Source organism: Carcharhinus amblyrhynchos, chromosome 20 (assembly GCF_965287045.1).
Source record: "Carcharhinus amblyrhynchos chromosome 20, sCarAmb.v2.hapA, whole genome shotgun sequence".
In the NCBI taxonomy this organism is placed as follows: domain Eukaryota; kingdom Metazoa; phylum Chordata; class Chondrichthyes; order Carcharhiniformes; family Carcharhinidae; genus Carcharhinus; species Carcharhinus amblyrhynchos.
In genome coordinates this window covers 39365901-39381242 of record NC_137343.1, presented here as the reverse complement: position 1 = coordinate 39381242, position 15342 = coordinate 39365901, and the positions used below count along the sequence as shown (strand labels likewise).

Sequence of the window (15342 nt, the reverse complement as noted above, 5' to 3'; positions counted from 1 at the left end):
GGCCAGAGCACTGGGGAGAGTCTACCGCTCTTCTTCAAAGCAGTGTCGTGGAATCTTTTTATGATCTTCCAAGGGAGTAGATGGGCCACAGTTTCATTTCCCACCGGAAAGATGCACCTCCCTCAGGACTGCACTGCAGGGTTAGCATAGATTTTGTACCAAAAAACTGGATTTTGTTGTGGGGGGGGTTGCGGGAGGGGGAGGTTGCTATTCTTCCTCCCTGCCAGCCCCCCCAATGTCTGCGTCAGCTGGCAATTGAGCTGCCAAAAAGAGGGTCATAAGATGCTATTGGTAGCCTAATCCAGCCAAAAATGAGACTTCTGCCCCTCGGTGGGAGAACCTCCTGCCCTTGAGCAGCTCAATAATCCCAGCAGCATCCAGAATTCAACAGTGGGCATTGCAAGCAAGCCTATGAAGAAGGCAGCCATGGCACTCGGACGCAAGCAAGTTGTGGTACTTTGGCGGGGAGGCTTCATGCATCATGGAGAAGCGGGAAGGAAGGGAATTGGGAGAGTCTGTTTTGGAGGCTGGAGAGGGAAGAATAAGGTGGGGGTTAAGTTTTTAGGGTGAGTTGTCCCCCTGAATATTGTTCCCTCCTTCCTCCACCTCTTTAAACAAAATGTGGCCTGCCAATGGCTTGGGCTACTTATTACGGGGGTCAATTTCTATTCGCTCGTGCAACATGGTCCCACCAGCGTCGCTGGCCAGCCAGCATTTACTGTCCATCCCTAGTTGCTCTTGAGGAGGTGGTGGTGAGCTGCCTTCTTGAACCGGTGCAATCCATGTGCTGTGGATTGACCCACAATGCCGTTAAGGAGGGAATTCCAGGATTTTGACCTAGTGACTGAAGGAACGGTGATATATTTCCAAGTCAGGGTGGTGTGCGGTTTGGAGGGAGAACTTGCAGGTGGTGGTGTTCCCATGTATCTGCTGCCCTTATCCTTCTAAATGGAAGTGGTTGTGGGTTTGGAAGGTGCTGTCTAAGGGTCTTTGGTGAATTGCTGCAGTGCATCTTGCAGATAGTACACGCTGCTGCTACTGATCGTCAGGGGTGGAGGGAGTGGATGTTTGTCAATACGGTGCCAATTAAGCGGGTTGCTTTGTCCTGGATGGTGTCAAGCTTCTTGAGTGTTGTTGGAGCTGCACCCATCCAGGCAAGTGGGGAGTATTCCATCACACTCCTGACTTGTGCCTTGTAGATGGTGGACAGGCTCTGGGAAGTCAGGAGCTGCAGTGTCCCTAGCCTTTGACCTGCTCTTGCAGCCACTGTGTTTATGTGGTGAGTCCAGTTGAGTTTCCGGTCAATGGTAACCCCACAGATGGTGACAGTGGGGGAATTCAGTGAATGTCAAGGAGCTTATTAGCAAGCTTGATCGATCCTTAATTATTTATTTAAAAATGATGGTGGGGTTGCTGATTTTGGCATCTGCGCACCTCGCGTATTACGGGGTTCGGCTTGGCAGAGGGGAGGGACAGTAAGGAGGTGGGCTTGCGACCCTCTCACAGTTTACGTGCCCCCTTCCCATGGCAGGGGTTGGAGGGGGCTGGGGTTGGGGTGTCATTGAGAGGATGCCTTAAAATACAATTCTCAGGAGCAGGAATTTGTGACTCAGCTGTGTGAGACTCACCAAGCACCTGTTAAACTAACAGATCATAGCAGAGCAGTCATGATCTCATTGGAGCAGACTCAATGGGCCAAATGGCCTACTTCTCCTCCTAAACATGATGGTCTTAACATGCTGAAGATTCTCTTCAAGTAATTGTAATGTCAAGAGTCTGGTTATTAAATCTCACTCATGTCCTCATGCCAGTAGTTTCACCAGTTAAATTTTTGTGATGTGGGGCGGGGTGGGTGTGGTGGGAATGGGGGTTTTTTGGGGATTGGGGGGGTTTGGGGGGGGTGGTGGTGGCGTGGGGGGGGCGCGGGGGGAGGTGGGGAACAAGGCATAATTTAATGAAAATAAGGAAAATCATTCAGTACAACTGTTGTGGCCTTTGCTAGCTGATTGTGCCCATGGGATTGAAGAAATTGAATGTTATTTCTGCCAGATCTGAATCTAACACTAAATAATCAAGAGAGTATTTGAAAAATCCCCAGCCCTTGAAAATCACACAATTTAATATTATGGTAATACTTTAATCGAAGAATCATGTTTTAAAGTTTTTTAAACTTTATTTTTTAGTGTGAGAAGTAGGCTTACGTTAACACTGCAATAGTTACTGTGAAAATCCCCAAGTCGCCACACTCTGGCACCTGTTCGGGGACGCCGAGGGAGAATTTAGCATGGCCAGTGCATCTAACCAGCATGTCTTTCGCTCTGTGGGAGTAAACTGGAGCACCTGGAGGAAACCCACGCAGACACGGGGAGAATGTGCAGGTTCCGCACAGACAGTGACCCAAGCTGGGAATCGAACCCAGGTCCCTGGCGCAATGAGGCAGTAGTGCTGACCACTGTTTATTGTAAAAGCTGCGAGGTAAAGGTGATCAACTCAGCAGATAAACTAAGAAGGGGTTCATTTGGGGAACAATTTTATGTACTGGACAGAGGTACTTCTGAAATCTACCATTCTCAGACTGCAACAGTGAACTCCAACTGTCAAACAATTGCCTCTTCATGATTGGCAGAAGCTAGAATCTGAAACCAAAGAGGAAATGCTGGAAAATCTCAGCGGGTCTGGCAGCATCTGTAACAACAGCAACAACACCTGATCTATCTCCATCTTGGAAGTTACAATTGGCCCAGAATCCACATTTGTGGGGATGAGTGTTTCAAGTTTCCACCCACTTTGTGTGCAGAGTTGTTTCCTGATTTCACTCCTGAATGATCTGGCTCTAATGTTAAGATTATGCCACCTTATTCTCACTTCACTGCCGGAGGAAATAATGGCTGGAATTTTACCGGCACGCCCACACCAGAATCAGGGTGGGCGAGGCTCGTAGAACAGCATTCTCCATTGGCTTTGGGTGCAATCTTACAAGCTCTGGGCTGGCGAGGTGGTAAAATTCCAGCCACTATCTCTGTGTACGTTATCTAACATCTTCAATATTTCTCTATCAAGTCAGCCCTGAATATTTTGGGTTCAAGGGGAATACAAGCCCTGGTTTCCCTAGTTATCCTTGAGAATGAATGTTCTTACCTGTGGTATCATCTTTGTGAATCTTTCCCATGCCTTCTCCATTCTCTTCCAACACCTTCTGTCTTCAGTCTGGGGGTCAGTGGACTGTTACCAGTCTCAGGTCTTGGATGTGTCTCTGGTGCAGCACAGTGATGCTGGTTATACGTCATTCCCACTTGGCTTCACACAGATGTGCTGCAAAGATGCTGTGCTGTTGCTAATTATGGATTAAAGTGACTGCACGAATCAAAGATTTTTGGGATTTTAATTATAAAATGTGCTTTCCATTTGAGTCTCTCACTGAGTACAGGGCAAGGGAAGTCGTCTCTCACTTGCTTCCTTAAGCAAAAACCATTGTGGGGAGCACAGTTGGAAATAAGTAACTGTGCAGCGTGGAGTTTTGTGAATGTTTCTTGTGTTTTGCCCACCCGCGGACTCACAAGCGAAGTGAGTCTCAGCTCACTACACCGCAGGGTGGCACAGTGGTTAGCGCTGCCGCCTCACAGCGCCAGGGACTTGGGTTCAATTCCGGTCTTGGGTCACTGTAAGTACTTTTTCCCCCGGGTTTCCTCTGGGTTTGCTCCAGTTTCCTCCTCCACTCCAAAGATGTGCGGGTTAGGTTGGTTGGCCGTGCTAAATTAACCCTTAGTGCTGGGGAGACTAGCAAGATAAAAATGTGGGGTTACGAGGTTAGGGTGGGATTGTGGTCAGTGCAGACTCGATGGGCTGAATGGTCTCCTTTTACATTGTGGGGATTCTATGAATCACTAACAAAATGATACTAAGTTTGAATCAATGAATTTGAATAGCCAACTCCTCTTGCTAAGAAAGTGCCAAACTTTGTTCCAATTGAATGCATTCTGTTTTTCCTCAGTGCCGGGCTACTTGGGTTGTTTCAAAGACAATGGGGACCCACCCCCTTTATCAGGCAGCAGTGAAACCTCCAACAAGCTGACCATCCAGACCTGCATTAAGTTTTGCAGGAGTAAGCGATTCAAGGTAAAGGACGGTTTTATTCCTTTAAATTAATTTTTCTGAGCTGCCAAAGCAAAAACGTAAGGAAGGAAATTTAAGCTGGAGTGAAAAGAGCTGATTAAATGAGCGGCATGCAATTCTGAAACTCAAACCTGTACCAAGAACACTGGGAGCCTGGGTGACTCCAGTATAATCACATTTATAGCACACCTGACTTGAGAATTGTGTGGCGTTGGGGGTTGGGGGGAGGAGACGTCACGGGAAGGGATGCACATGCAAAATGTTTATTTTCTTGACCCCTTCTTTTGTGTTTTTGTAAATAAAGTCAGAGATGTTTACAGAATGGAGACAGGCCCTTCGGCCCAACGTGTCCACGCCATTCTTTTTTTTTAGCTAGTCACAATTGCCCGCATTTGCCCCCATCCCTCTATACCTGTCTTACCCATGTAACCATCTAAATATTGTTTAAAAGACAAAACTGTACCCACCTGTACTACTACATCTGGCAGCTTGTTCCGGACACTCACCACCCTCTGTATAAAAAATTGCCCCTCTGGACACTTTTATATCTCTCCCCTCTCACCTTAAACCTACGCCCTCTAGTTTTAGACTCCCCTACCACTGGGAGAAGATATTGACGATCTAGCTAATCTGTGCCCCTCATTATTTTATAGACTTCTATAAGATCACCCTTCAGCCTTCTACACTGCAGAGAAAAAAGTCCCAGTCTATCCAGTCTCTCCTTATAACTCAAACCATCAAGTCCTGGTAGTATCCTAGTAAATCTTTCCTGCACTCTTTCTAGTTTAATAACATCCTTTCTATAATAGGGTGACCAGAACTGTATACAGTATTCCACATGTGACCTTACCAATGTCTTGTACAACTTCAACAAGATGCCCCAACTCCTGTATTCAATGTTCTAACTGATGAAACTAAGCATGCTGAATGTCTTCTTCAGTAAAATATGAAACGTGTTTAATAAGTCACATTGTGAACAGCTGGAGCATTTTGCTCGGTGATATGACATGGACTCTAATCCATTTACAACCATCCATTCCACTCAGCCTCATTGAGAAAGCTGAGAGTCTGAGGGCATTGCCTCCCTATTTGTGGGGGCTTGCGACCATTGGGGTGGGGCATGTCATTGTTCGCTTTTCCATAAAGCTGGTTTCAGGTTCCGTATCCTACCCGATGCTGCCACTTGCCCTCCGAATGAATTCTCTGCAGAATGCATGAGCCAACATTCCTGGTCTTCATTCAGATGTTTGTTAGGCCTGGAATTCCAACACGCGGCAAGAATTTTGTTCCCAGAGCAGATTAAACAGCAGTGAGGACCATGCCGGAGAGCAAGGATTATCTAAGCTCAGTGGTGGGGTCAGGAAGTACAGCAGAGGAAGCAAAGTGGGAAGTGGTGATCTATTTGTGTGTAGTTGGTCACAAATGGATTTTGTTGCGTAGACCCAATGTAGCAAGGTTAAGAACCACCACCTTAAAGTAATGTATTAAAATAAAGATGGACAACAAGGGACACTTGGCCCATCTCCTTCTCCAGTCCTCTCTGGCTATAGGCATGGAGGACTGCTAACATGGTCACTGTTTAAATATGAAGGAAGGCGTAACTGAATCAATACAACCCAATCAGTCTAACTTCAGCAGTGGGCAAAATATTGGAAACAATTCTGGATTCAGCACTATTTAAAGCTGCCTGGATTAATCAAAAGCTGCTGGATTTGTTAAGGGAAGGTCATGTCCGAATAACTTAATTGAATTTTTGCAGAATTGAAAGAGGGTAGGTAAATGTAGCACATTTGATGTCATCAACATGAACTTTAACAAGGTCTCACAATGCAGAAAAGTAAAGACTTATAATATCCAAGGCAAATTGGATCCAAAATTAGCTCAATGTGGCAGGAAACAGAGGGTTATGGTTGATTTGTTTAAAATTGTGACTCGAAGGTTGTTTCTAGTGTGGTTTGCCAGTCTCAGTATGGTAAATATCAATGATTTAGAATTAAATGCAGAGGGTTTGTTTAAGAAGTTAGCAGAGGAATTGGTTGTGCATTTCATAGTGAGGACTGCCAAAGACTGCCCTCTACTGATCCTTCCACTCACCCTCACAAGGGCTTGCCCGATCTGCCCAGATGAGGCAGGTCCACTTATCTGGGCTCCAGGCTCTCCATTGGCAGCTCATCATCCTGAGTCTCTTGCAGTCCCAGCAGTGGCCACCACTTCCAGTGGCGCCGCTGATACTGAAGTGGTTCTAACCTCTGGCCGGCAGTTCTTGAAGGTGTGAGGAGGTGGCTGCAGGAACTCAGCGGTCAGGCCTGTAAGTGCCTGGCTTGATTTGGGGCTCCTGGGAATGCCTGCGATGGAGCTGCCATGAACAAGCCCACCTCTACAGCCATTAAAATACAGTCCTGTGGGGTGATTTTCCCAAGAAAAATTGAAGTATATAAAAGTCTGAAAATGGGTGCATCATACCACCGACAAAACAGGGCTGGAAACCTTGTGTGTGACGTAGACATGAACTGGATTTTTGGCCCCTTGCTTGGCTCAACACACTGGTCAATTGGCATAGCGAGCTGGTGAGATTCCACCCTATGTTTCTATATTGAGGACACGGGTGATAATTGTTATGAGAACATTTTTTTAAATCTTTGATTTCTCAGTGGTGAACATTTGAACTGTTTTAATTCCTCATGATCAGGAGTTGTGTCCTTTGAGAAGCACGGTGGAACAGTGGTTAGCACTGCTGCCTCACAGTGCCAGGGACCCGGGTTCGATTCCCTGCTTGGGTCACTGTCTGTGTGGAGTCTGCACATTCCACCCGTGTCTGTGTGGGTTTCCTCCCACAGTCCAAAAATTTGCGGATTAGGTGGATTGGCCACGCTAAATTGCCCCTTAGTGTCAGGGGGACTAGCTAGGGTAAATGGGGATAGGGCACGGATGGGATTGTGGTCGGTGCAGATCCAATGGGCCAAATGACTGTTTTCTGCCCTGTAGGATTCCTTGTGTGGGAGCAACTCTAATATCTGGACCAACACAAGCATTTGCAGAAAAAGAAACTTTTCCTTGATTCTCAAAAGTTTTACTAGTTTATATCGCCAGGCAATATCCTGTTATTCCACTGCCAGCCTCTATGGCACTGAACAGATTTCACTGCCCCTCCCTTTTAACGGGGAGAGGAGGGAGCGAGATGAAAATAAAGAAAGTGTTGCTCAGTGAGCGATTGTGAACATGTTGGGAAAGATAAATCGTAGGTCATTTGGTTATCTGTTGCTTTGTGTGAAGCATCCTCTCTGTGTGTTTTATAATGTAACTACGGCTGTTTTGTTTTATACGTGTTTTGTCTCCATTATTAATTTATTGTTGAAGCTTGCTGGCATGGAGTCTGGCTACGCGTGTTTCTGTGGGAATGATGCTGATTACTGGAAACACGGGGAGGCGAACAGCACGGAATGCAACCATGTGTGCTTTGGTGATCACACCCAGCCCTGTGGAGGAGATGGCAGGATCAATATCTTTGATGGTGAGTGTTGTGGAGTAAGGCTTGTTTCCTGAAATAGGAAAATGCATCTCGAGGGAGCTCGGACCAGAGGTTCAAGGTGACAATTCTACCTATTACCCCACCACTGGCAGCCTGTAGCCTTCATATCCCCGATTCCCAGGGTGTGGAATTCTCTCCTGATACCTCTCCCTTCGGGCTACACAGCGGTTAGCACTGCTGCCTCTCAGCGCCAGGGACCCGGATGCAATTTCGGCTTTGGGTCACTGTCTGTGTGGATTCTGCACGTTCTCACCATGTCTGCGTGGGTTTCCTGCGGGTGCTCCGGTTTCCTCCCGCGGTCCAAAGGTGTGTGGGTTAGGTGGATTGGCCATGCTAAATTGTCCCTTAGTGTCGAGGGGATTAGCGGGATAAATACATGGTGTTACGGAGTTAGGGCCTGGGTGGGATTGCCGTCGGTGCAACCTTGATGGGCTGAATGGTCTCCTTCTGCACTGTAGGGATTCTATGATTCCCAATGGCTGGGATTTTTCTGGCCCTTCTGACCAGCAGGATCTTCCTGTCCCCCCCCCCCGACCGTACAGCCCCCTACACTGTGTGCCGCCGTGTAGCCGGTGAGCAATACAAATGGCTGTTGACCTTGGCAGCAGAGTGACCAACGGTGAACCGTCCCCATCTTCGGAAAACCCTCTTCGGGGTGGCTGTCCAGCTTGAAGTTGCTCCTTAAAAACCTACCTCTTCGACCAAGCTTTTGGTCATCTGCCCTAATATATCCTTGGCTTTGTGTAAAATTTTGTTTGATAACCAGTCAGAATGCCTTGAGATGTTTTACTATGTTAAAGGTTCTGTATAATGCGAGCCATCGTTGTTGCTCATAAAAGCCCCTTTCACCATTCCACGCTTCCTGCCGGCATGAATCCCCACTGAGAGAATGGGGGGCACCCCTGTATCTGACAAAAGGCCAGTGTGGCAGACAGTGCCAAAGTCAATCACATTGCTCAAATCAAAAACAAACCCAGCCATGATGCAGAATGAACACTCAGCTGCTGTACAATGTATTCTATGCATATAGTATCATAGAAACCCTACAGTGCAGAAAGAGGCCCTTCGGCCCATCGAGTCTGCACCGACCACAATCCCACCCAGGCCCTACCTCCATATCCCTACATATTTACCCACTAATCCCTCTAACCTACGCATCCCTGGACACTAAGGGTCAATTTCTCAGCACGGCCAATCAACCTAACCCACACATCTTTGGACTGTGGGAGGAAACCGGAGCACCCGGAGGAAACCCACGCCCCTGCGCTGAAGCTATGAAAAGCTTCTGCGCCTGGCTCCAAATTTCATTTTCTCAAAATAGGAAAGTGTGTCTTAATTACTCCTTTCTGGGAAGATACAGGGGTGGGGGAGGGAATCCTCCGGCCTCCCAGCCACACGGTCCTCAGCGGTGGGCTGTTCACTGCTGGCGGGATTCTCTGATCCTGTCGCTATCAATGGGATTTCCCATTCGTGTCACCCTCACATGGCTGCGAAACCCACAGGAGGGGGAGTGGGGAGGGGCACCCTGCCAGTGGGACCAGAGAACCCCGCTTGTGTGAACAGTCGGAGAATTCCCCCTATGAAATGAAACCCTGTTAGGCAATGTGAGCAAGTGTTCCTGATAATACTTGTGGATTTCTGGAAATACAATGATTTCTTTGGATTGTTTTCCTGTTTTAAAGGAGGCAACCACAAAAGAATGTTGGATTTTTGTTTCTGCTTTGCCTCTGGATGAGTGTTGCACTTGGCCATGGGACTGGAAAGTCGCTGCTATGTCAGAGCAATGTTCCATATGGTCCTCTACCCCCCTTCCAGTATCTGTAATATTGGGATTGGAAGTCCTTGAAGAGAGGAGGCGGTAACGCAGTGGTATTGTCACTGGACTAGTAATCCGGAAACTCAGAGTGATGCTCTGGGAGCCTGGATTTGAATCCCATCGCAGCAAAGATTGTAATTTATATTCAATAAAATTCTGGAATCAAAAGTCGAATGAAACCGTTGTTGATCGTCGTAAAAACCCATCTGTTTCACTCACATCCTTTCGGGAAGGAAATCTGCCATCCTTACCTGGTCTGGCCTACATGTGACTTCAGATCCACAGCAATGTGGTTGGGTCTTAAATGCCCTTGGGGATGGGCAATAAATGCTGGCCCATCCAGCGATGCCCACATCCCATGAATGAACAGAAAAAAGTGTCTTGATGCACTGCTCCAGGATAACACAATTCAGACCTTTTAATCTTCATGTATTTGTACAAAACACTGGTGAAAAGTTAAAAATACTATGCAGTGGTCAGCCTTCCAGTGATCATGGGGAGGGAACACCATGTGTAGACACAATTTCTTTATTCATTCATAGGATGTGGGTGTCGTTGGCTGAGCCAGCATTTATTGCTCTTCCTGAAGTTCCCTTGAACTGAGAGTCTGGCTTGGCCTCTGCCGAGGGCATTCAAAAGTCAACCACACTCCTGTATGCACGAACCAGGGAAGTGACGGCAGATTTCCTTCCATAAAGGACATTAGTAAACCAGGTGGGTTGTTACGACAATCAGCAATGCTTCATGTCTCAGTTAATCTTAGATCCACGTTTTTATTGAATTCAAATTTTTCACTATCTGCCGCAATGGGATCTGAACCTTGGTCCCCAGAGTATTACCCTGGGTCTCTGAACCGTTGGTACAGTGACAATACCACTACGCCACTGAACAGACTAATAAGGATTGAATTGAACTCAACTGGAGGAATTCTCCTGTCCCGCCCACCACGGGAATCATTACGGGTGGGAGGGGGCAGACAACGCAAAAGTCCATTGACCTCAGGCAGGATTCTCCGGTTTTGGGGTGAGCGTGGCCAGAGAATCCCATCTGCAAGAAACTGCAAAGGGTCGTGAATGTAATCCAGTCCATCAGGCAAACCAGCCTCCCAACCATTGACTCTGTCTACACTCCCCACTGCCTCGGAAAAGCAACCAGCATAATCAAGAACCCCGCGCACCCCGGACATTCTCTCTTCCACCTTCTTCCATCAGGAAAAGATACAAAAGTCTGGAGACATGTACCAACCGACTCAAGAACAACTTCTTCCCTGCTGCTGTCAGACTTTTGAATGGACTTACCTTGCATTAAGTTGATCTTTCTGGCTATGACATTCTGCACTCTTTTTCTTCTCTATGAGTGGCATGCTTTGTCTGTATAACGCGCAACAAACAATACTTTTTACTGTATACTAACACATGTGACAATAATAAATCAAATCAAACCCAACAGTGTGGATATAAGTAAACAAACACGCGTGTCAGAAATCTAAAAAGTGGACATGAGTGCTGAACATGGCCGATGGAAATCAGCAAAGGAGAGAAACTGTGGCCAAGAGCCCACCAGATTGGTCAGGTGGTTAACCAATTAGCCCCCTGTGAATCTCTGGACATTTCTGGGTTGTTTTAAGGACACTTGTTGATTTCTGCTTGGCTCACCGAGGCCATCCCTGCTCCGCAGAAAACAATGAACAAGATGTTCCAGCCCTGTGCTGCTTTCAATTATCTCCATTTGCCACAGAGCAGCAGAGTGCTCCGGGAATGAAGTCTGAGCAAATGAAGGAGCTCCAACACCAAGTTAAATGCAGAGGGGATACCTGGGAGCAATTACCGGCCAACAGACCAGTAACGAGTTTCAGATGATGTCATATACCACAAAAAGAAACAAAGATTGTTGCCTGCAAATCCCTCCAGGGTATCTATTATTTTTTTTTAATAGCGTATCCTGGAAACTTTATGAAGTGGCTTTATTCAGCTCCGGGTCTGTTTTCTATTGCCATTTGCACCAGTTACTCGTGCTAATGCCAGCCATCGGCACACTTTGTACCACTGATGCGCATTTAGAGTGCCCCAGTCAAGGCTTTAATAACGATGATCAGGCCATTTAGCTGCGAGCTTATCAACAAGTTATTTCTAGTTGATCACGAGGAATCTCCAGGGACAAGATTTATTGCCTTTTTTTTCCTGCTAAGAAGTGTTCGTGCGAATGCATTGAAAATGATTCCTCTATGATCACCCAGCCTTAAGATCAAGCTTTTCCATGTCAGTTATTGCACAGTTCAGTGCAACATAAAGCCGCCCTTTTGATCTGTTGCAACAGAATGGCCCAGTTCCAAATCCGGAAGAGCATTCATTATGTGTCTTTGACAGGAGGTAGTGCTACTTGTAATTGGACAGCGTGGACCATGAGGTTACAAGACCTCATGGATTTAGTGAACACTAATTTTCCTAATGGTGTCCCATTGCTTTTTTGTTTCGTATGTGCTCATGAGTGTGAGGGGGAAGATGGTGGAGTCTAGAATCATACAAACCCTACAGTGCAGAAAGAGGCCATCTGGCCCATTGAATCTGCACCGACCACAATCCCACCCAGGCCCTACCCCCATATCCCTACACACCTACCCGCTAATCCCTCTGACCTACGGATCTCAGGACACTAAGGGGCAATTTTAGCATGGCCAATTAACCTAACTCGCACATCTTTGGACTGTGGGAGGCAACTGGAGTACCCAGAGGAAACCCACTTGCCCAATAAGCCAGAGGCCCAGGCTGATGTGTTGTGAACGTGGGTTCAAATCCTACCACGATGATTAAATGCAGTTAATAAATCTGGAATTAAAACTGACCTCTTTGATTTGATTTGATTTATTATTGTCACATGTATTAGCATACAATGAAAAGTATTGTTTCTTGCGTGCTATACAGAGAAAGCATACAAAGAACAAAGAACAACACAGCACGGGAAACAGGCCCTTCAGCCCAACGACCCTGCGCCGCCATTTTAACATTATGAGCCCCCTCTCCACCCATGACCCTTGTCTACGCTTATGGCATTCCACATTGAGGGAAGACTAATTTAGGGACAATTTGTTACACCAATCAGCCTAAGAGCACATCTTTGGGGTGTGGGAGGAAACCGGAGCACCCGGAGAAAACCCACGCAAGCACGGGGAGAATGCGCAAACTCTCGCAGACACTGGCCCAAATCCATGTATCTGCACAGCAATCAGTGATAGTCACTGAGCTGTCGGGATGCCCAGCATCTGGTCCAGTTTAAGCACACACTAATGATGTGAAGCACTAGGCTACTCTTGAAATATCCAAGAGCAGCCCTCGTACGACCCACCGCATGTATGCCCCTTGTGGGACAACAAGGCGGACCAAAGCACCGTTCATAGAGAAGGAAAGGAGCGAGTACAGAATGTAGTGTTACAATCATAGCTATCGTGTAGAGAAAGATCAATTTAACAGTCAACTTGACAACTATCATCAATTGTTGTGAAAAATCCATCTGGTTCACTAATGTCCTTTAGGGAAGGAAATTTGGCGTCCTTACCTGGCCTGGCCTACATGTGACACTAGACTCACAGCAATGTGGTTGGTTCTTAAATACCCTCTGAAATGGCCTAAGCAAGCCACTCAGTTCAATGGCAATTGCAGATGGGCAACAAATGCTGGCCTTGCACACTTCCCATGAAAGATTAAATAATAACTTGATGCACCAGGGAGTCCTTTTTCCATTTTGCCTCAGGTGGCTTCTCTCAATGAATTCATAAACCTAGGAAAGAGGAAAATCCTAGGGGGCGTTTGGGTTAAAGTTAACTCTCGCTCATAGGAGTTCTGGGGCAGAGAGACCTGGGGTATAGGTGCACAAATTGTTGCAGGTGGCTGTACAAATTGAGAAAGTGGTTAAAAAAGCTTTATCCTGGGCTTTATATATAGAGGTGAAGAGTATAAAGGAAAGGAAGTTATGTTGAACATATATAGGTATGGCACAGTGCTGGCACAATGGCACAGTGGTTGGCATTACTGCCTCACAAAGTTAGGGACCCAGGTTCAATTCTGGACTCTGGTGGAATTTTGCACTTTCTCCCTGAGTTTCCTCTGGGTGCTTTGGTTTCCTCCCACAGCCCAAAGATGTGCAGGTTGGGTGCATTGGCAAGGCTAAATTGATCCCAGTGTCAGGAGGATTAGCAGGGTAAATGTGTGGGGTTACTGGAATAGGGCCTTGGTGGGATCATGGTCAGTACAGACTCAATGGCCTGAATAGCCTCTTTCTGTTCTGTAGGGTTTCAATGTATTGGTGAAGCCTCAAGTATTGTGTCCATTTCTGGACACCACATTTTAGGAAGGATGTGAAGACTTTTGAAAGAGTGGAGAAAATATTGACAAGACAGGCTGCAGTGATGAGATACGTCTGTTATGAATAGGCCGGAGAAGCTGGGGTTTTTCTACTTAGAAAAGCAGAAGTTGGGAGGAAATTTGATAGCGATGCTCAAAATCATGAGAGGTTCAGGCAGAGTAGACAGCGAGAAACTTGTTCCTATTGGCCAAAGGGCCAAGAACCAAAGGACACCAAGAGAAGATGAATGACAGAGAATCAATGGCAACATGAGGAACAAATATATTGGGCGAGTGGTAAGGATCCGGAATGGACTGCCTGAGGATGTCCTGGAAGCAGATTCAATTGTGACTCTCAAAGAGGAATTGGATAGACACCTGGAGAGAAAAACAATTGCAGGGCTAAAGGCAAAAGACAGTGCAGCTGAGTTTAATGAGAATTCATGCGATGCAAATGTAACTCCCAACATATTATCAGTGGGAAACTCGACCTGCCTTTAACCCAGCGCCAAAGTCAGGAGAACAAAATTCCAAACTCATTTCCCGTTGGCAATGATGCTAAACTTAGTGTCCCCGCCTGACACGATTTCCACCACTGGCAGGAGTAGAAAATTCTACTCAGGCAGTCAGGTTTAGGTTCAAGTTCCATGCAAGGCACTGGAACACAGGATCTAGGCAGAACATCAGTACGTCACTGAGGGAGTGCCAGAGCGTAGTCCCAGAAAAGAGCACGTAAAAGATAGCAAGAGAGTTCTCCCAGTGTTCTAGCCAATATTTGTCCCTCAATCGCTCCCAAAAAGACAGATCATCTAATCATTATCACATTGTTGTTTGTGGCAGCTTGCTATGTGTGAATTGGCTGTTGTGTTTCCTACTCTACAGTCAGGATTACACTTCAATGGCCTATTAAGTGTTTTTGGATGTCCTGAGATTCTGAAAAGCACCTATAAACACACGTCTTTCTTTCTTTTATGCTATCAAGTGAGCGGAGTGCAAACATTTTTATTTTATAATCCTTTTCCTGAAACATTTCTTTGGAGTAAACCCACGAACACCACCATCGAGGAGGGCAAGAGCAGCAGATAGGTATGAAACCTTGAGGTTCCCCTCCAAGCCACTCACCACTCTGACTTGGGAATATATCACTGTTCCTTCACAGGATTAAAATCCTGGAACTCCCTCCCTAACAGCACCGTGGGTATATGTAAACCATATGGACACAGCGGTTCTGGAAGGCAGCTCACCCCCATCTTCTTAGGATGCGGTGGCACAATGGTTAGCACTGCTATCTCACAGTGCCAGGGACATGGGTTCGATTCCCGGTTTGGGTCACTGTCTGCGTGCAGTCTTCCCGTGTCTGCATGGTGCTCCGGTTTCCTCCCACAGTCTGAAAAATGTGCTGGTTAAGTGCATTGGCCATGCTAAATTCTCTGTCAGTGTACCGGAACAGGTGCAAGAGTGTGGCGACTAGAGGATTTCCACAGTAACTTCATTGCCGTGTTAATGTAAGCCTATTTGTGACACTAATAAATGAACTTTTAAACTTG

At 46.6% G+C, this 15342-nt stretch overlaps 1 protein-coding gene across 1 annotated transcript in view; it reads left to right on the top strand.

The window, feature by feature from the left end:
• Positions 1-15342, top strand: part of kremen1 (kringle containing transmembrane protein 1) — a 162261-nt gene that overhangs the window by 88767 nt on the left and 58152 nt on the right. Inside the window, exons 4-5 of the mRNA XM_080208431.1 lie at positions 3992-4116; positions 7471-7624. Of these exons, the coding sequence (XP_080064557.1) occupies positions 3992-4116; positions 7471-7624 (279 nt within the window). The remainder of the gene's footprint in view (positions 1-3991; positions 4117-7470; positions 7625-15342) is intronic.